The sequence below is a fragment of the Acomys minous genome (genome assembly GCF_964271855.1).
Source record: "Acomys minous genome assembly, chromosome: 12".
Classification (NCBI taxonomy): Eukaryota; Metazoa; Chordata; class Mammalia; order Rodentia; family Muridae; genus Acomys; species Acomys minous.
Genome location: NC_140493.1, coordinates 71,208,504 through 71,228,290, shown reverse-complemented (window position 1 = coordinate 71,228,290; position 19,787 = coordinate 71,208,504). Strand labels below are relative to the sequence as shown.

General features: G+C 53.9%; 1 protein-coding gene across 9 annotated transcripts in view; it reads left to right on the top strand.

Annotated features, from left to right (window-relative positions):
* FOXN1 (forkhead box N1) overlaps positions 1–19,747 on the top strand; it is a 32,321-nt gene extending 12,574 nt beyond the window's left edge. For 2 of the 9 annotated variants that reach the window (XM_084750725.1, XM_084750718.1), the window contains exons 2-10: positions 3,588–3,686; positions 4,303–4,764; positions 6,007–6,138; positions 6,902–7,012; positions 8,931–9,061; positions 10,292–10,388; positions 15,366–15,573; positions 15,721–16,212; positions 18,306–19,747. In XM_084750725.1, the coding sequence (XP_084606851.1) occupies positions 3,645–3,686; positions 4,303–4,764; positions 6,007–6,138; positions 6,902–7,012; positions 8,931–9,061; positions 10,292–10,388; positions 15,366–15,573; positions 15,721–16,212; positions 18,306–18,625 (1,995 nt within the window). In that variant the 5' untranslated portion in view covers positions 3,588–3,644 and the 3' untranslated portion in view covers positions 18,626–19,747. Of the gene's footprint in view, positions 1–3,534; positions 3,687–4,302; positions 4,765–6,006; positions 6,139–6,901; positions 7,013–8,930; positions 9,062–10,291; positions 10,389–15,365; positions 15,574–15,720; positions 16,213–18,305 lie in introns of all 9 variants that reach the window. The other 7 variants (XM_084750721.1, XM_084750717.1, XM_084750723.1 and 4 more) reach the window with 4 other exon arrangements.
* Positions 19,748–19,787: the final 40 nt, after the last annotated feature.

Below are 19,787 nucleotides of genomic sequence, written 5' to 3'. Positions count from 1 at the left end.
CCACCATGTGGTTGCTCGGAATTGAACTCAGGACCTCTGGAAGAGCAGTCAGTGCCCTTAACTACTGAGCCATCTCTCCAGCCCCGAAGCCAGAGGTGTAACATGTGTCCCTGGCCATTTTCTGGTGCACCACGTGGTGCACACCACAGCTCGTGTGCACCACGCCACTTAGTCTTCAAGAGGCCCTAGTGAGGTAGGTCCACACGCCCCACTTCTCAGATGAAGAAAGGGAGATACAGACTTACACAGCGTGTTCGAAATCACAGAGCCAGGAGGTGCCAGATGAATCACCAGTGTCCTCCCCTCCTGGGACTGAGGAGCCTAAGATGGGAAAGGCAAAACCTCCGGTCTCACACCTGCAGGGGGATGGGACTGTATTTGGAAGGCACCAAGTTCACAAGACACCACCTCCTCCGGGAAAGGCAGCTCTGAGCCAGAGTGAGGCATGGCAGGCAGGCCCAAGCTATCTAAGGGAGCAGGGGCCAGGGCGGGCAGTCATGCAAAGCCAGGGATGGGGTGCCTCACCCCTGCTTGCTCCCTCCAAGTGTCCAGTTACAGCCAGCTCCGCGCTTCCCGGTCATGCCACATTTAGCACTGCTGAGAGTGAGCCTGCACCGGGACACAGAGAAGAGGTGATGGTGGGGACCCTGAGGGGTGGGACCCCCCCACCCTCAAACCCAGCTCTGTTCCAGCTACCAGGTGTCTCCCAGCCGAATCCTAAGTGGAACTCTGGATGGGTTCCCTTCCCTTTTTGTCACCATTAGCCTCCCCGGAGATGGCTAATTCATAAAAGATGTGTCAACCGCCGACTAGGGCAATTCAGAAAGATGAGGCCTGCCCTCTCTCCCAGACTTCCCAGGACTGCACAGCTACTCCACTGTGGCTTGAGGGGTCTTGAGGAGAAGAAATAAATGCAAAACTCTGGCTTTTCTTTCTTTCTTTCTTTCTTTTTTGGGGGGGGGCGGTTTCAAGACAGGGTTTCTCTGTGTACTCTTCGCTATCCTGGACTCACTCTGTAGACCAAGCTGGCCTCGAACTCACAGCAATCCACCTGCCTCTGCCTCCCCGGTGCTGAGATTAAAGGCATGTGCTACCATGCCTGGCTTAAAATTCTGGCTTTTCTTGCTGCTTGGCTCCCGGAACATCCCAGCTCTGACTCCCAGCAAATACAGAAGTGGGGAGAGAGGCTAGCTAAAGCTTTATTCGGGTTCCGGCTGTCAAGGGTTGCCTGTGAGACTGGGAAAGTCACAAAAATCTCTCTGGGCTTCAGTTCCCTCATCTAAAAGATGGGCCTAATAAGGTGCCTTCCCCGCAGCAAAGCAATGAGTTTGGGCATGGTGGCTCACGCTTGTAATGCCAAGCCTTGGGAGGCTGGTGGCAATAGGTTGCCAATAGTTCAGAGTTAGCCTGGCCTACAGAGTGAGTTAGAGGCCAGCATGGACTGTATGTGTTAAAAAACAACAGGGGCCGGACATGGTGGTACACGCCTTTAATCCCAGCACTCGGGAGGCAGAGGCGGGCGGATCGTTGTGAGTTCGAGGCCAGCCTGGTCTACACAGCGAGTCCAAGACAGCCAAGGCTACACAGAGAAACCCTGTCTCGAAAAACCAAAATAATAATAATAATAATAATAATAATAATAATAATAATAATAACAACAACAACAACAACAATAATAATAATAATAACAACAACAGGGGATATAGATACAAGTCAGTCAGTAAACTAATTGCCTCTCATGCAGGAAACCCTAGGTCTGAACACAAAACTGGGCTGGAAGGTGCATGTCCATAATCCCAGCACTGGGGCAATGGAGGAAGGTGGAGCCTAAAGTCGTCCTCACTGTATCGAAAACTATCCAAAGTACTACACAGTAGCCATCACAGAGGAGTCCCTCAGTAAACAGCCCAGTCCGTCAGAGATAAACTCAGGGTCCTGAGTTCAAAGGCTGTTGCCCTCTGCAGAGGTCAAGGAAGCCAAAGAGCGGACAGGACAGGGGAAGAGCCCTAGGGACAACCCTAGCTGTGTGGGTCAAAGCCTGGTGTGCTTGCACCGTGCTCCACGCTTTCTATGCATGATTTCATTTCACTCGGCGCCCTGTGCGAGGTTCTGTCACTCGCCTTGCTTGCAGATGCTGACACAGCCTGGGATGGAGGGGCCTCACCTGGCGCCGAGCCCCTAGGCCTCCAAGCCTCTCTATGTATGGCGCTGGGTCAGGGCTCTGGAACAGTTCAGAGGCAGTCCCCTCTCAGATCTGATTCCAGCCTCAGCTTTTCATGGGCAAGCTGAAGAGTTCAGAAAGAGGGCAGTGATGGAGGATGGGGGGAGCAGTGGGGGGGGCAGGGGAATGGGCGGGCAGCTGGGGGCCACTGGGTTCACTCCCACACAAAAGAGAAGGGAGGGGAGAAGAGTGGGGATAAGGAAAAGAGACCTGTTCCGCACAAGGTTACAGATAACAGTTTGAAGGGTGGAGGTAAAAAAAAAAAAATAACACTTACCATGCCGGGTGGTGGTGGCGCACGCCTTTAGTCCCAGCACTTGGGAGGCAGAGGCAGGTGGATCGCTGTGAGTTCGAGGCCAGGCTGGACTACAGAGTGAGTCCAGGACAGCCAGGGCCACACAGAGAAACCCTGTCTCAAAAAAACAAAACAAAACAAAAAAAAAAAAAAACCCCACTTACCATGCCAGGTGGTGGTGGCGCACGCCTTTAGTCCCAGCACTTGGGAGGTAGAGGCAGGTGGATCACTGTGAGTTCGAGGCCAGCCTGGTCTACAAAGGGAGTACAGGACAGTCAAGGCTACACGGAGAGACCATGTCTCGAAACAACAACAACAACAACAAACACTTACCAAACATCTCATGGGCCCCACCAGCAAGACCCTGTGGACCCTGCAGGACCATCCCTCTGTATCACTGGTGCTGTCACATGAAGCCTGGGCATGACACACCTTCTAGCTTCCGTTCCTCTCAGGGCCTACCCAGCCACTGGTAAGGTCACCTAGCATAGACACAGGAGACCCAGCAGCCAGGGCTCCCTGGGAAGCAGTAGCTCGCTGACTCACTTGAACCAGCAAAGATGAGAATAGACAGGACCTCCCCCTCCTCTGAGTAGCCTATCTGGCTCATTTCTCTCATGATCCTCCTGTTTTATCCTCTTCAGCATTTGCCTGCCAGCATGTACCAGTGCATCACCATGTCTGTCTGTCTGTCCGTCTGTCTATCTACCTACCTCTCTCTGTCTGTCTATCTACCTACCTCTCTCTGTCTGTCTGTCTATCTACCTATCTCTCTGTCTGTCTATCTATCTACCTATCTCTCTCTCTGTCTGTCTGCCTGTCTGTCTATCTATTTATCTGTCTCTCTGTCTCTCTCCTCCCCCCCCCTCCACCTCTCTCTTCTCTTCCCTTCTCTCCCTATTTCCCCAATCAGGTGGCTAGCTGCAGACAGGCTCCCAGCCTAGAGAAAGGGTGGGAATGGAGGTAGTGGACCTTGGGGGTCAGCCACCCCTAGCCTTGGTCCTCATTCTCATCGTAGCCGGCTTTCTTCGAGGCCAGGACTGGGTGATGGTGTCGCTACTCCCTCCGCAGTCTGACGTCACGCTGCCAGGCTCCACCCGACTGGAGGGCGAACCCCAAGGGGACCTCATGCAGGCTTCGGGCCTCCCAGGCTCCCCCGCCCCACAGACCGTAAGTATCTGCTACCTAGGCCTGGAATAGGACCAACCTGGAAGCTGTATGAACAGCGAGTAGGTGTAGTCACTGCCCCACACAAGGACCTCCAGGGTCTACTTTGTCCCTTACACCAACAAACAGGATGACTCTAGACCCCACAGGGCTCAGGCATGGATCTCTGTTCATTCCTTGGTTTGGTGTTTCCCAAGGCAAGGTGTGGAGCCCCATCAGCCTTGGGGCACCCCAGGTTTAAAAGAAGTATGCTTGTGGGAGAGCATGGCTCAGTGGTTAAGAGCGCCGCCTGTTCTTCCAAAGGTCCTGAGTTCAATTCCCAGCAACCACATGGTGGCTCACAACCATCTGTAATGTGATATGGCGCCCTCTTCTGGCCTGCAGGTGTACATGCAGGTGGAACACTGTATACATAATAATAAATACATCTTTAAAAAAAAAAAAAAGAAGAAGTATGCTTGTATCAGATTGGAATCCCAAGAGTAGCTCACATCTTTCCATCATGTCAGGATTCCTGTGAGCTCAGCCACAGACTCCATTACCTCAACACAGAGTAGGGTCCTGGCAGGTCCCCTGGTCCAACCTCTGTTTACAAGTTCTGTCTACTCTGTCTACCCAGAAGCATGGCAACTTCAGCTGCTCATCCTTTGTGCCTGACGGTCCTCCAGAGAGGGCACCCTCACTGCCCCCCCACAGCCCAAGCACTGCGTCTCCAGGCCCAGAGCAGATCCAGGGCCACTGCACAGCCGGACCTGCCCCAGGCCCCTTCCGCCTTTCCCCTTCAGACAAGTATCCTGGCTTTGGCTTTGAGGAGGGCCCAGCAGGCAGCCCAGGGCGCTTCCTCAAGGGCAACCATGTGCCTTTCCACCCCTACAAGAGGCACTTCCATGAGGACATCTTCCCTGAGGCCCAGACAGCCATGGCCCTTGATGGACACTCCTTTAAGACTCCGGGAACACTGGAAGCCTTTGAGGAGATCCCTGTGGATGTGGGGGATGCCGAGGCCTTCCTGCCTGGCTTCCCGGCAGAGGCTTGGTGCAATGGACTCCCGTACCCCAGCCAAGAACACAGCCAAGTTCTGGTGAGTACCAATGGCCAAGGACTTTCCTCTCTCCTAGCTGCCTAGAAAGAACCCTCAAAGCCGGGCGTGGTGGCACATGCCTGCAATCATAGTACTCAGGAGGCTGAGGCAGGAGGATTGCATGAGACAAAGGCCAGCCCATGGCTATGTATGGAGGAGACCCTGTCTTAAAATCAAAGAGCCACAGAACCAACAAGCACAGAGGACAGGGACCTCCTGGCTCCATACTGGTCCCCTGGGGAGGGGGACGCTGGCAGGCATGGAGGAAGCGAAGCACACTGGGAGGGAAGTTGGCAGCAGCTGAGTCAAGATTCCAGAGGGTGACTTCTCTGTTTAAGTGTCAGGAATGTCCAGGCAGACAAACACGCCCCTATGCAAATGTAAGGAGAATTTAAAAAAAAAAAAAAAAACACACACACACACACACATTCCAGAGAGAGAAGGTTCTGGCTAGAGCATCCAGAAAGCAAACTCCACCAAATGTGGGCTCGGGGACTTCATTAGCATCTCCTACCCCTTCCACAGCCTACTTTTTTTTTTTTTATTGGTGTGTGTGAGAAACAGAAAATAGCTCTGTTGCCCAAGGCCAGTCATGAACTGGAGATTTTCCTGCCTCAGCGTCACTAGTGTTGGAATTACAGGCGAGCTCCTAGGCCTGTTCTCGCGCCAGAGAAGGCCTCGAAGTGGAAACACTTTAGAAGGTTGGGGAGTGTTTCCACAGCCAGATCTGGAAGCCCTGGGACTTACCCATGGGGCAAAGTCATTTACTCTCCTCCAGCCTGGTGGGAAAAGCTGTGCTGAGGGTTCCTGTGTCAGGAGTGTGGCTTTGAGAAGGCAAGTGGGGCTTGTTTCCTGCTCCCTATCTGTAATCCCAAGGCACCCCGAGGCCTAGGCTCTGGCTCCTCCAAGGGCCCACTAACCTTCCGCAACTCCTGCTCCCAAGTAGGCCTGTTCTAATCCTTAGCCACTCCTAACAGGAAGACAGGAAAACAATCAAACACCCAGCAGGTGTGGCCAAGACACGATCTTAGGCAGGTTCTGGAGGCATGGCAGCTTTTCCCCAAGCCTGTAGAATGTGGTGGCAGCAGCTACTGTGAGGCACCCAGCAAAGGGACATTTGTCCCCCACTGTCCACTCAGTGCAGCCCCTGGTCATTCAGCCAAGAGCTTCTTTCCTTCCCAGGGTTCCATTTGATCTCGCGAACAATGGCCTAAAGCGTTCTTGCTATCTCCATTTTGTGAGCCAAGACCTGGCTTTCTAGGCCCGTGGCCTCAGGACTTGCTGGGACGTCCCCAACCTGTCAACGGAAATCTACCTGGCACCGTGGAGACAAGTCATACCCAGGGGCCCACAGCTGCCCGGTCTACTCTCTGGGTGACTGATGCCACATAGTCTCCTCTCTTTGGGATCAGCTCCATCATCTGTGAAATGAGGGGTTGGACGCAGTGTTTGTGGCCCTTCCAGGCCCAAGGTTCTGCCATTATGGCAATCTCTGCATCAGCTGCCCTGGGGCACCCCCCAGAAAGTGGTCAGGGCTGAGCTTTCACCCCTCTGGGCCCAAACACTGGCTTCCAAAAGGCCCTTGGGAATCCTAGCAAGAGCAGTCTGATCCTGGCTTGCCTATCTGCCAGGTAGGTCCTAGCGGCACACCCTGACTGTCTCTACTCAGGACAGACCCTGAGGATTATTTCACATGGGTCTCTAAAAGATCTCTGGTCCCAGCCGGGCGGGGGTGGCAGAGGCAGGTGGACCGCTGTGAGTTCGAGGCCAGCCTGGTCTACAAAGAGAAGTCCAGGACAGTCAAGGCTACATAGAGAAACCCTGTCTAGAAAAAAAAAAAAAGATCTCTGGTCCCACTCAAGTCTATGTGACCACTGACAGGTCTCCTCCACTTCTCTGGTGACCTAGCCTAACCTGTCACCTGCAGTGAGGTGGGATGTAGGAAACACTGTTTTTTCCAGCCTAGCCCCTCCACTAACTTGCTGATTGCCCTCAGGAAAACCCCTATCCACCTCTGTTCTCTGTCCCTTCCTGAAGAGTCAGCTTTGAGAGAGTCAGAGAAAGGATTCTTTTAAGTGTGAGGTTCAAGCAAGACAAAGAAGAAGGGGTTTAAAAAAATATATTTCTTTTCCAACAGGGGTCAGAGGTCAAGGTCAAGCCCCAAGCTCTGGACAATGGTCCTGGGATGTATTGCTACCAGCCTCCCTTACAGCATATGTACTGCTCTTCTCAGCCAGCCTTCCATCAGGTAAGCCTACAGCAAGTGGATATAGTTCTTGGAGCTCTCAGGAGGTTATGTGGGTGTTGCTCTGTGTGTGTGTGTGTGTGTGTGTGTGTGTGTGTTTCTGTGTATGTGGATGTTGCTGTGTGTGCAAGTATTGCTTTGTGTGGAAGTGTTGCTGTGTGCAATATATATATATGGGGATGGGGGTGGGGGTGGGGGTGTGTCTGTGTATGTGTGTGCATATCTGTAAAAAGGTGTTGCTGTTGCTGTGTATATGAGTGTGGCTGTGTATCACATATAGATACATTCAGGGTCCTGAAACCTTACACTGGGCCACCCCAGGTAAAGAACAGTGGCTAGTGGGAAGAGAAACAGTTGCCCTTTTCTGGGGACACTCAGGATTTTCTGAACCCCTGGAGGAGGCTGATAGGAGGCTCCTTCTCAAACAGAAACACACACACACACACACACACAACCAAAACTAAGGTAGAGTCATGCCGTGAACCAAGGGGGAGAGGGAGGAGACCATCGCAGACAGACGGGAGCAAAGAGGAAAGGGGTGTGTGGTGTGACACACAGGCTGAGCAGGGAAGGGAACAAAGGGTTCCCGTCTAGGTCACACCTTGCTGTGTGACCCTGTCTTTAAATTTTCCCTTTGGCCTAGAGCATGTGGGCACAGGTGTGAGGCTGGGGTCCTCCCGATAGTGCCTACCACCCTCCCCCATCCTCACCCCACTGCCCAGCTTAGCCTCTCCAGAACGGACGAGATGCTAAAAGAATTGCACCACACTGACAAGGGATGGAGGACTTTAAAAAAGAGAGAGAGACAGAAAAGAGCCCAGAGCAGCCAGGCAGCTCCCTTGGAGTCACCGGGCAAGACAGAGCAAGTGGCTGCCCAGCGCCCAGCTCCATCCACCTGCCGTCTGGCACTCAGACAGGCCCTGCCTGTGGAGCAGGTTCTATTCCAGTTAGCATTGGCCCTGATCCTGGCCAAGCCAGGAGGCAGGCTGGGGGTGGGGGTGGTCATGGTGCCTGTTGTGGGTACAGAAAGTGGCAGAGAGGGACAAAGAGACACATGGCATGAAGGGACATCCTCCCCTTCTGGAGAGGGCATAGCTACCGAGGCCAAAGCTTCTCTAAGGTGACTCAGGGCAGAGGATGTCCCTGAGGCAGTCTGCCACATCAGGGACCAAGCCACCGCAGGATGAAGGTGACCAGCAGACCCTAAGTGGCCTTGCCCTGCTTTGAAGCCCTCTGCAAGTCTTCAACATCCTTGAACAAGATGGCCGCACCCAGGGCTTTATGGAGCCCAGAGAGAGGGTGACTCAAGCACTAAGTGTCTTTCGGTGACCTGGAAAGAACACTTCAGCCTGGAGCAGCTGGGGGAGTCAGAGTCTCCAACCCCCAGCCCCCATAAAACACCATTCCTGGCACCGCAGCCACTCCCTTCGCCATAAAACTGCCTCCTCCCCCCACCTGCCCACCATCATGACCTGCTCTTTCAAAGAGCCACTGAAACTCGTAAAGGTGGCCATGCCTAGAACACACCCAGGCTGGACAGCCCACTTCCGGCCCAGTGCTCCAGGAAAGGCCCAGGGGCCCGGGAGTACCTGCCTGGAAAGTGCAGGACCAGTGTGGGCTGCTCCTCATCCAATCACCATGGCAACCAGGGTACCTCAAAGGCTGAGAGGAAAGAGCTGGAGGAAGACAGCTGAGACCTTTGAGAGTCGGAGTTCTGGAGTTTGGATCTTTACCCAAGCCCAAACTGTCCATCCCAGTGCCCATTAATCAGCCATGCCATTAGGTATGGTGTAGGGTCCATGACCAATAGGAAGAGAATCTGGCCTCAGCTCTCTCTGAATGTGTATAAATGAGGAGGGCTGCCTCACTTGGGAAGGCTTTGATATCATGGTGATTGCTCTGTCCCCTTTGGCCTCTACAGTACTCCCCAGGGGGAGGCAGCTACCCTGTGCCCTACCTGGGCTCGGCTCACTATCCCTACCAGAGGATCGCACCCCAGGCCAGCGGTGACGGGCACCAGCCACTCTTCCCCAAGCCCATCTACTCCTACAGGTACCGGGGCAGAGCTCGGAGCAAAGAGGGCCCTGGGGGAGACTAAGGCATCATGACCCTCAAGATGTAAAGGTGATTTCAGGGGGTAGAAATCATACCCGCTAACTTCCAAGGGCGCTGGAGAAATGGTCCCTACAGGTGGGCAGGTAGTAGAGACATAACCTTTGACCTTTCATCTGACCCGAGGAGTCTTAACTCTGGATGCTGCTGACTTGGGTGGGTGGATCTGTGAGGTCCCATCCTGGGACCCAGCACCTGGTTTGTAGAGTTTAGGTGGAAGATTAAGGGCACTGACTGCCCTTCCCCCCCCACCTTCAATATTAAAAAACCAATAAGCCAGGTGTGGTGGCACATACCTTTATTTAATCCCAGCACTTGGGAGGCAGAGGCAGGCAGATTGCTGTGAGTTTGAGGCCAGCCTGGTCTACAAAGCAAGTCCAGGACAGCCAAGGCTACACAGAGAGACTCTATCTTGAAAAACAAAAACAAAAACCAACAACAACACCAAAATCAATAAGCCGAGTGTGGTGGCACAGGCGGATTGCTGTGAGTTTGAGGCCAGTCTAGTCTACAAAGCGAGTTCAGGAAAGCCAAGGCTACACAGAGAGACCCTGTCTTGAACAAAAAACAAAGCAAAATAAACAAAACAATCAATAAGGTATGGGGCACACGCTTTAATCCCAGCACTCGGGAGGCAGAGGCAAGCAGATCGCTGTAAGTTCAAGACCAGCTGATCTAAAATGTGAGTCCAGGACAGTCAAGGCTACACAGAGGGACCCTGTCTCAAACAAACAAAAAACAAAACAAAACAAAACAAAACAAACAATAAACAGTCCTGCTACTTACTAGTTGTTAAACTGTTTGGTTGTCTGGAAGGGAAAAGGGGAGACAATTCATACTATGTGAAGTTTTATGCATGAGAATGTGGGCAGAACATTCTGTCTGGCACACACAGAAAGCCTTGCTCCCTTCCCACACGGGCACGAGGAGCTAAGGACTGAAAGGGCAAGCTGGCTACTGTACTTGTTTCAAAACTAAGGAAACAGGCTCAGAGAGGTTCAGACAAGCTCACACACCTATCTGGTAGCGAAGTCAGATAGCAGTTAGTTACCCAGATTCCACAAAATGTTCTTTAGTTCAGGCTCAGCCTCCCAGAGCCTGTCAGCAAGGGAGTCGGAGAGGATGGGGGCCTGGTCAGAGGACCAGGCTCTCAGCAGCTCTCTTTTGCAGCATCCTCATCTTCATGGCTCTTAAGAACAGTAAGACCGGAAGCCTTCCAGTCAGCGAAATCTACAATTTCATGACGGAGCACTTCCCTTATTTCAAGGTGAGTCTAAAAGCCATCTCTGAGCCAGGCGTGGTGACACATGCCTTTAATCCCAGCACTTGGGAGGCAGAGGCAGGTGGATCGCTTCGAGTTCGAGGCCAGCCTGGTCTACAAAGCGAGTCCAGGGCAACCAAGGCTACACAGAGAAACCCTGTCTCAGAAAAAAAAAAAGCCATCTCCTACCCACCCACCCACCCCCCACCGCCATCCCCACCCCCACCCCAACCCCCAACTCCCTCACCCCCCACTCCCATAACCCACCCCTCCACCCCCATCCTCCAACCCCCAACCCCATCCCCCACCCCATCCCCTACTCCCCACCCCATACCCTCTCCACTCCCATCCCCCACCCCTCCACCCCCACCACATGAAAGCAGGATGAGTGTGACCCTAAGGTGCTTCCCCTGTGTCCACAGTGAAGTGCAAAGCTCCCAAGGAAGCACACTCTGAAGGTTGCACATGGCAGAGAGACAGAGAGAGAGAGAGAGAGAGAGAGAGAGAGAGAGAGAGAGAGAATATCACCTCACATGTACCAGGCCCCGGGCTCCATCCTCAGTAGCAAAGATGGGGAGGACCCTGTGAAGAAAGAGGTTGTGCAGTGGTGTGACGGGAGAAGCTGGAGAAGGGGGAGAAGCTGGAGAAGGGGGAGAAGCTGGAGAAGGGGGTGATGTAAGTCCTGACAGACTTTAGGAATCAGCTACCTAGCCCCAAACTGAGTGAGGAAGACAAGTTAATGGAAGTGTCTCCAGCCTCAGCCAGGGTGCTGTGCGGCTGGAGGAATTCCAAGTTGGTTGCTAAGGTGACAGGAGTACTGGAACCAACTGGCCACCTTTCAGAGTAAGATTGGCATCTGTCTCTATGGGTAGCATGCTGAGCTTCACTTGCAACCTTAGTGGGGCTCATAGTCTTGGGCCGTCCCAAGGATCCAGGCGGCTCTCCCCCAAACCCATGTGTAGCATTAGTCCCTATTCCCCTCAGAAGAGACTTCAGGAAACTCCCAGTAATTTCTTCCCAGAACTGCTGGGATAGGAGGAGGCCTAAGAGGGACCCTGGGGAAACTGAGTCATGGGATTTCTCCATGTATAAGAGTTTGGGTGGCATGAGGTGAAGGTCCCACCCAGCGGATTTTCTTTCTTTTTTTTCTTTTTTCTTTTTTTCTTTTGGGTTTTTCGAGACAGGGTTCCTGGCCTCGCACTGTAGACCAGGCTGGCCTCGAACTCACAACGATCCACCTGCCTCTGCCTCCCAAGTGCTCAGATTAAAGGCATGTGCACCACTGCCCGGCAACCCAGCGGATTTTCAAATGTTCTCCAACAAGATTCCTACATGGACCAGGCATGGGGGGGGGGGTGGACTAGATCAATCCTGGACCTTGGCCTAAGCCTGGGGTGGGGGGGTCATGTCTGTCTCTGGGTTGACTTGGCAAAGCTGGTGCCTTGAGTGAGACTGCTGAGGTCCAACCTCCTGGGGATATGACGGGTACCTTTCTTTCTAGGTGAGCAAATTTATCAGAGAGGGTGATCCACCTTCCACCATCACACAGCAGATGAATCAGCTGCTGGGTGAAGCACATACACATTTGGTTCACACACAGCCCCCTTAGCCTTCACACACGTTGCCTGAGACCCTCTTACACAGACACCTTCTCCTGAGGTAGGCGCAGGAGAGACAAGAGCTTCTGTTAGGGAGTACAGTCCCCAGGACTTAACACCTGGTGGATGCTGTCTCATCCTGCAACCCAGACAGAACAGAAGCCAAGGCCCTGGCAAAGCGGAGCGGAGTTTCCTGGCCCCACTATCTGTACCATAGTCCTGCCTGGGGACGCTCTCTGCCTGGTGTGCAGACAACTCTGTGCCTGCTGTGCTTCCACCAGACAGGGAGTGGGCAAAAATGTCTTTCAGCACGGCTTCAACTAGACTGGGAAAGTCCACTGGCTTCAGGTTCAAGGAGGGAGAAACGCCCTATAGTCTGTATGGGCTGCTCCTGAACCCCAGAATCTCCGAGTAGAGACAAACGCACCCCTTCCTCCTAAAGTGGCAGCAAAAGCCTCCAAGAACTGACCAGAGAAAGGGAGGCAAGGCCCCTCCCGACTCCTCTGGGCCATCTTCCCTGCCCACTCCTGGCCTTACCCCCAGCCCCTCCCTGCATCTCATCTTCCTGGCTTAATTATTTTTCCTGGGAGCCGTGTAATCCCTGTTTTATGGGGCTGAGGAGTGAAGAGGTCTGACAGCTTTTTTGGTTTGGTTGTTTTTCTTAGCCGGTTGCATCACCCCCGCATGCCTGAGTTTACACTTGACTTCAGAGAGAATGTGTGAAGATGGGACCGGGCCCCATTAGCAAGGCAGGCCCCATGGGATGACCTGGGCAGGGCCCTTAGCTGGGAAACAGAGCTGGAGACCAGGCCCAGTTATCATTTCCTTGTGTGATCCAAGGCCAGCCTCTTCTCTCTCCGGCCTCAGTTTCCCCCTTCTGTAACATGTCGGTTTGGACCAGTTGGTACTTAAGACTCCTTCCAAGCCAACAGGTTATCTCTGATGCTCCCTAAAGAGAGTTCAAAGGCTCTAAAACATCTCAATCCTCACTTGGAGGTTATTTTTCAGGGCAAGGAAAGAATGGGACGCTCAGGGGGACGGTACTCAAAGGACAGAGTGGACTCTGAAGTGGACAGTACTCATACCCAGGGCGGTTGCTGTGGGCGTCCCACAGTCCCATGAGTCAGGGATGTGGGACTGAGGAAGTGTCCGGCCACCGTGCATAATTGTTAGTGCTGACCATCCCTCTTCCAAACAGGAAGTGGCTGGGGTGGGGGCTGCCCTGGCATCCCAAAGTCACAGGTTTATGGGACCATAAACGTTCCCGGTACCCATTAAAGTCGGCCGATGGGGCGACAGAGCTTTGACTATTAGCAGCGACAGCTGTGGGAGTCAAAGAAGGTCCAGTGGCTCAAGATCCTCCCTGGTGACCCCTGATGAACCTTGGGGGGGGGGGGGTCAGCAGGATCAGTCCCATGACAGGCTAGCTGTCCCCAAGGAAAGCTCCTGCGCCTGCTGCCAGCAGCGCTCAGTGAGTGACGCTGGCATCAGGGCCCAGTTCTGCTAGGCATGATTCAGCTTGGCTGCACCCTGGGGCAAGTGAGCTAGGGAGGAGGGCGTGACCATCTCTCATTAACCAGAGAAGAGGGGCTGAAAAGGAGAGAGGAAGCCGGGGAGTGAGGGAGTTCCCTCAGCCAGGGTGGTGGTTCTACCCACAGTCAGGCCCCTGGTGGGCCCAGGGTGGTCACAGAGCCTACAACTGAGCCAGAGATGTGGGGGTGGGGGGGGGGAGACAGGAGGCCCATGTCCCACACTCCCCTCCCCCCACCACCACCTCTCACCAACTGAGTCAGCTTAATGGTTTTTACAACCCTCCTTGGGCACAATTACTGCACTGGTGGCATGACCAGGCCTCCTAATGGGTGTTTATTCTGTTGGCACAAGCACCCCCCCCCTGCCTGAGGGCTGGCCTCCCCACCAGGGCACACCTCCAGGGCACACTCACGCGAACTCACACCCACACACTCAATCATGGCTACACATGTACTCTGAGACACTTTCTCACACGCAAGCCATCCCTCCCTCAGGAGTTCAGAGACCCTGTGGTAGGAGATGCCACTCACCCCGAGAGACGTCTAAGGCCTTTGGTGTATATTCACCCACATACTGCTACCCCTGTCTTCCCCAACATCACATCTGCCACCAAACATATAGGCAACAGGGGCTCTAACCCCCACCGACCACCAGTCCTCCTCTGCCCAGCCTGTCCCGGAGGGATGAGGCCGACCCAGAGGGCGGGTGTTCTGCTGTCTCCCCTTTAAAGCCGGACCCAGAGACTTTAAAACAGTGGTCTCCCCTTTCTACAAGGGGGTACATTGGGCACTTTCTGCTTTAACGGGGACATAGACCAGCGGCCTGGGGGTTATTTACCAGCTGTCCCTTAAAGAGGGACCACCAGTCAGACATCTTGGCTCATGCCTGCCATACTCTGAGCAGGATCACTGTGAGCTTGAGGCCAGCCTGGGCGACAAGTGAGATCTCATCTCAAAAAGGAGGGGCGGCAGTGACATGCTGGAGAGAGCCGGGTGATGGTGGCAGCGGCGGCGGCGGCGGCACGCGCCTTTAATCCCAGCACTTGGGAGGCAGAGGCAGGTGGATCTCTGAATTTAAGGCCAACCTGGCCTACAGAGCAAGTTCCAGGACAGCCAAGGCTATACAGAGAAACCCTGTCTTGGGGGGAAAAAAGCCAAACACACAAAAAAAAGCACTAGAGATGGCTCAGTGGTCAAGAATGTTGGCTGCTCTTGCAGAAGACTTGGGTTGGTGACTCACAACCATCTATAACTTCCAGTTTCAGGGGATTCCATGCCCTCTTCTGACGGGCTCCTGTAGGCATGTGGTACATAGACACACACTCAGGACCCCACATGCACGCATAAAACATGTAAATAAACATACAAAGGATCGCAGCCCTCTGAAGGTTCTGGGCTAAGACCTAGGTAGGATGAAGGCAGTTTTAGATTTTTGCTGAAAATTTAACTTACAATCAAAGTTCCTGCCCAAGACTTCCCCACAACTAAAGAGTTCTGAGCATCTTTTTTTGGTTCTGAGGATGTCAAATCACAGAGTATGTAGAAATTCCGTGTCCAGAGATAGTGAAGAAATGTTCTAAAACCCAGATCTAAAGCCATTCCTTTTTTTTTAGTTTTTCTTTCTTTTCTTTTTTTTAGGGGGTGGGGGTGGGAGGTTGTGACAGGGTTTCTCTGTGTAGCCTTGGCTGTCCTGAACTCACTTTGTAGACCAGGCTGGCCTCAAACTCACAGCGATCCACCTGCCTCTGCCTCCCAAGTGCTGGGATTACAGGCGTGCACCACCATCATCTGGCTCTGGAGCCATCTCTTGCTGCCTGAGCCCAATCTGAATTCTTCTTGCCCTGCTCTGGCAGACCGCGCCTGATGGTTGGAAGAATTCTGTTCGCCACAACCTGTCTCTCAACAAATGCTTCGAGAAGGTGGAAAACAAATCTGGGAGTTCCTCTCGAAAGGGCTGTCTGTGGGCCCTTAACCCTTCCAAAATCGACAAGATGCAGGAAGAGCTACAGAAATGGAAGAGGAAAGACCCCATCGCTGTGCGCAAAAGCATGGCCAAACCAGGTGAGGCTGGCAGGCCCGAGTGAGAAAGGCCAGGGACCCACGCACCTTACAGATGGACGGGAGAGGAGCAACAGCCTGTGGGAGGGTCCCAGGTCGGGCGGCTGTAAAGAGGGAAACCTCACGAAGTTTCCTTTTGGGCCTTTGCAGAAGAGTTGGACAGCCTCATTGGAGACAAAAGGGAGAAACTGGGCTCTCCACTGCTGGGCTGTCCGCCCCCTGGGCTGGCAGGACCAGGCCCTATCCGGCCCCTGGCATCTTCTGCTGGTCTTTCCCAGCCTCTGCACCCAATGCACCCAGCTCCAGGTCCCATGCCTGGCAAGAACCCCCTGCAAGACCTACTGGGTGGTCATGCACCCTCCTGCTACGGGCAGAACTACCCACACCTTTCTCCCAACCTGGCCCCTTCTGGCCACCAGCAGCCATTGTTCCCACAGCCGGAGGGGCATCTTGAGCTGCAGGCCCAGCCAGGCACCCCCCAGGACTCACCCCTACCTGCCCACACACCACCCAGCCACAGTGCCAAGCTGCTGGCTGAGCCTTCCCCAGCCAGGACGGTGCACGACCCTCTACTGCCAGATGGAGACCTTGGTACTGACCTGGATGCCATCAATCCCTCTCTCACCGACTTTGACTTCCAGGGTGAGCTGGGAGCAGGGAGGGAAGGGACTAGGGGGGAGAGAGAGAGAGAGAGAGAGAGAGAGAGAGAGAGAGAGAGAGAGAGAGAGAGAGAGAGATGCTTTTGACCATTTGGCCTAGCCTAGCAGGCTGCCACCTGCTGACTCCTGAGTTTCTGGTCACCTGAGGCAGATGCCTAGGAGTAAGTATTGCAGCTACACTTTTCATTTATTTTCTTTTTTTTTTTTTTTTGTTTTTTGTTTTTTGTTTTTTTTCTGAGACAGGGTCTCTCTGTCCTGGCTGTCCTGGACTAACTTTGTAGACCAGGCTAGCCTCGAACTCACAGTGATCTACCTGTCTCTGCCTCCCGAGTACTGAGATTAAAGACGTGGGCCACCATGCCCAGCTTGAAGCCATCCCACACATGGGGTGAACTGTTCTTGCCCCATCTTCCTCCTCCTGGTACCCTGAGCATATTCCGGATGACCTCATTAACAAACCGCTCATCCCTGACAAAGCTGGGAAAAGCTAGATGTCCCATGGCATACTTGATTATGGGAGACAGGCTGAGAGGCTGAACATTCCAAAAGCATTTGCATTTTATCAGAATCCACAATTCACTGAAGGAGCCATACCCTCTGTGGAGTATAAGATCTCAAAGCTAAGCATGTCCTAGAGAGATTTGATTCTAGAAGCCCAGAGAGCGGCACCTATCTATTCCCCTCCATCTTGCCAGCGCCATCCTACAGGCAGCCAAGCCCCACCCTCTTTCCTCTTAAGCTCCACCCCTTCCCTCTTAAGCCCTACCCCTTCCCGTCTAACCTGCAGTGAGCTCCCAGGTGCTGCCGCTGACCTTAGGAAGTTTGGAGTAGGCCATTGGTTGACCTATACCATAGACTATTAGAAATAATTTCACACAGATCTTCATTCCAGACCTGCTGTGGATGCAGAGAGCAGGCCTCTACAGAGGAGGCCATAGACCTGTGCGATACTATAAACATCTATTGGAAGGCTGGAGATGTGGCTAAGGGGCAAAGTTTTTGCCCAGCATGCACCAGGCCTTAGTTAGGCTCAATACCCTAGCACCACAAAACCAAAATAAGAAGACGCTTACTTAATTCCTACTCAAGCTCGTACTGAGTATCAGGCATCTTGCAAACAGCTTTACCTGTGTTCTCCTCATCCGGGCCCGTGGACTAGCAAGGGATGCTACCCACAGAAACCCACCCCAGGTCAGCTGCCGGGAAAGGAGGAGTTAGGATTGGAACCCAGGTGGCCAAGAGCAGTCAGAGCCGTCAGGTCCTTTTCTCACCCCGCAGGGTTATACATCCTAGGCGGGTACTCCGGTCCATGGCCTGCCACGAGGCAGGTCACATGACCCAGAGGGGAATCCATGGTAGCGTTGTATGTTCCTCGGAGTCAAGCATCGTTTCTGGCTCTATCCCTGTACGTTGGGTTCTGTGAGAGGGGAGGCCTGGGGAGTCAGGTCCTGTGTGCCTCATCAGGTCCAGTGGCGGACTGTGGGAAGACTGCAGTTGCAAATCCACCTTCTTTGGGATCCTAGGCAGGAGCCTGAGTCAAGAGTTTCAGGGGACCCCCTAGGGCACCCCCAAGTAGGTCTTTGCACCAAGCCTTCAGATGGGCAAATCCTTAATCTTCTCCAGTGCTTTGCCACCCCACCCCCCCACCTCCACCCCCAGCACAGAGGTAACCTCTGCAACCGTGGCAGTGGTTCTCAATCTGTGGATCGCGATCTCTCTGAAGGTCAAAAAATCCTTACAGCTATGACGTTCACACTACACTACCTCGGAGCTGGACTCTGAGGCTGGGGGGGGGGGGGGGGAGGGGAATCAGTGGGGCCGGGTGGTGGTGGCGCACACCTTTAATCTCAGCACTCCGGAGGCAGAGGCATGCGGATCTCTGTGAGTTTGAGGCCAGCCTGGTCTACACAGCAAGGTCAGGCCAGCCAGGACCTGACCCTGCCAGGGTAGGCTTCCCCTCAGCGTCATGCAAATCCTGTTGTCTGAAGCTCCTCAGAAGCTTGAGCGGGAGTCATACCGGGCTTAACTCCCTGCGGGCCGCCAATGATCATGCTTCTTTGTCCCCTCCCCAACTAGGAAACTTGTGGGAGCAGCTGAAGGATGACAGCTTGGCCCTGGACCCCTTGGTACTGGTGACCTCTTCCCCGACATCAGCCTCCATGTTGCCACCCCCGCCAGCAGCTCATTGCTTCCCCGCAGGGCCCTGTCTGGCAGAAACAGGCAGTGAGGCAGGTGAACTGGCGCCTCCAGGCAGCGGGGACTCTGGCGCCCTAGGAGACCTACACCTCAGCACCCTCTACTCGGCCTTTGTGGAACTGGAACCCACGCCTTCCTCAGCTGCTGCAGGCCCTGCTGTGTACCTCAGCCCCGGCTCTAAGCCAATGGCTCTGGCTTGAGCTGCGCCCAGCCATCAGCTCCAGCCTTTGCCTGGACTGAAGTCCCCGCTGGCTGCCCATATCGGCCTCATCTTAGAGGTCAAAGAAGGAAAACACTACCTGTCTCCTATGCCGCTCAGCCAATTTATTTTTAGCCAGAAGCTGGGGGTGGGGTGGGGATCCACCCAGGAGGGTCTACCTAACCTGGTGGACCTGCTCCTCACGCAGGGCCCCAGCAGGGAAAGTGTCAGGAAGGAAGCGACAGAGCACCCCCTAGCGCCAGCTCACTCGAATGTCAGCCCTCCAGCGTGCTCGCAAGCTCAACACACCTGCTCCCGTGCCTGACCTGACACACTCAGAAGAAGCCTTAGACGTCTAGGGCAGCCGAGAGAGCTAAAAGCTTTGGTTAGCAAAGCTCAGGGCTGGTGCGACTGATGAAAGATTTCCTCCCCAAACCCGTCCGAATTGCCACGCGCTCTGCAGGCCTGTCCCAATTCAGTCATGTGCTCTCCCAGAAGTCTCTGTATTTATTCTCCTATGTGGCCTGTGGACCCCTTAGGGGGACCTGCTACTTCCTAGCCAGGCTTTTACCCATCCATCCTCAAGTATATACTCTGGCTGGCCACTTCCAGGGTGACACATAGAAGGGACAGCATCAACCCTGGGACCAAACTGAGCCCAAATCCAACACAAAGTGTTTGGAAGAACCCTCGTCTTTGGAAACTTGAATTTGTTGGCCTCCTCTCTCTGACTCAGCCACAGGAAGGGTCCCCTCCAGGTTGCCACAGTCTCACTCTTCCTCAAAGAGTGAAGTACATAGTACAGGCCCCAGCTTACTAGTTACGGCCACCTGTCTCAAGTATCCTGGGTGACCAAAGAGTGCAGCCTGCTGCTCCGGGATGGCCACACACACCTGCCCAGGTGACCTGAGACACCCAGCAGGCAGGCAGGATGTCTGTGGAGCTGGGCTGTCCAATATTCATCATGGCCCACCAAGTGGGATCTCAGCCTTCCCCTGGGCCTGAGGGTGACATGTACCTCTGTAGGTTGTCCCCAAGCTCACACAAGGGTGTGAGCAGATCCCCTCAAGTCATCTACCATCATCCTGTGTCCTGGAACAATAAAGTAAGTGCCTGACGGTCACAGCTACTGAGCGTTCATTATGGGATCTTCACTCCACAAG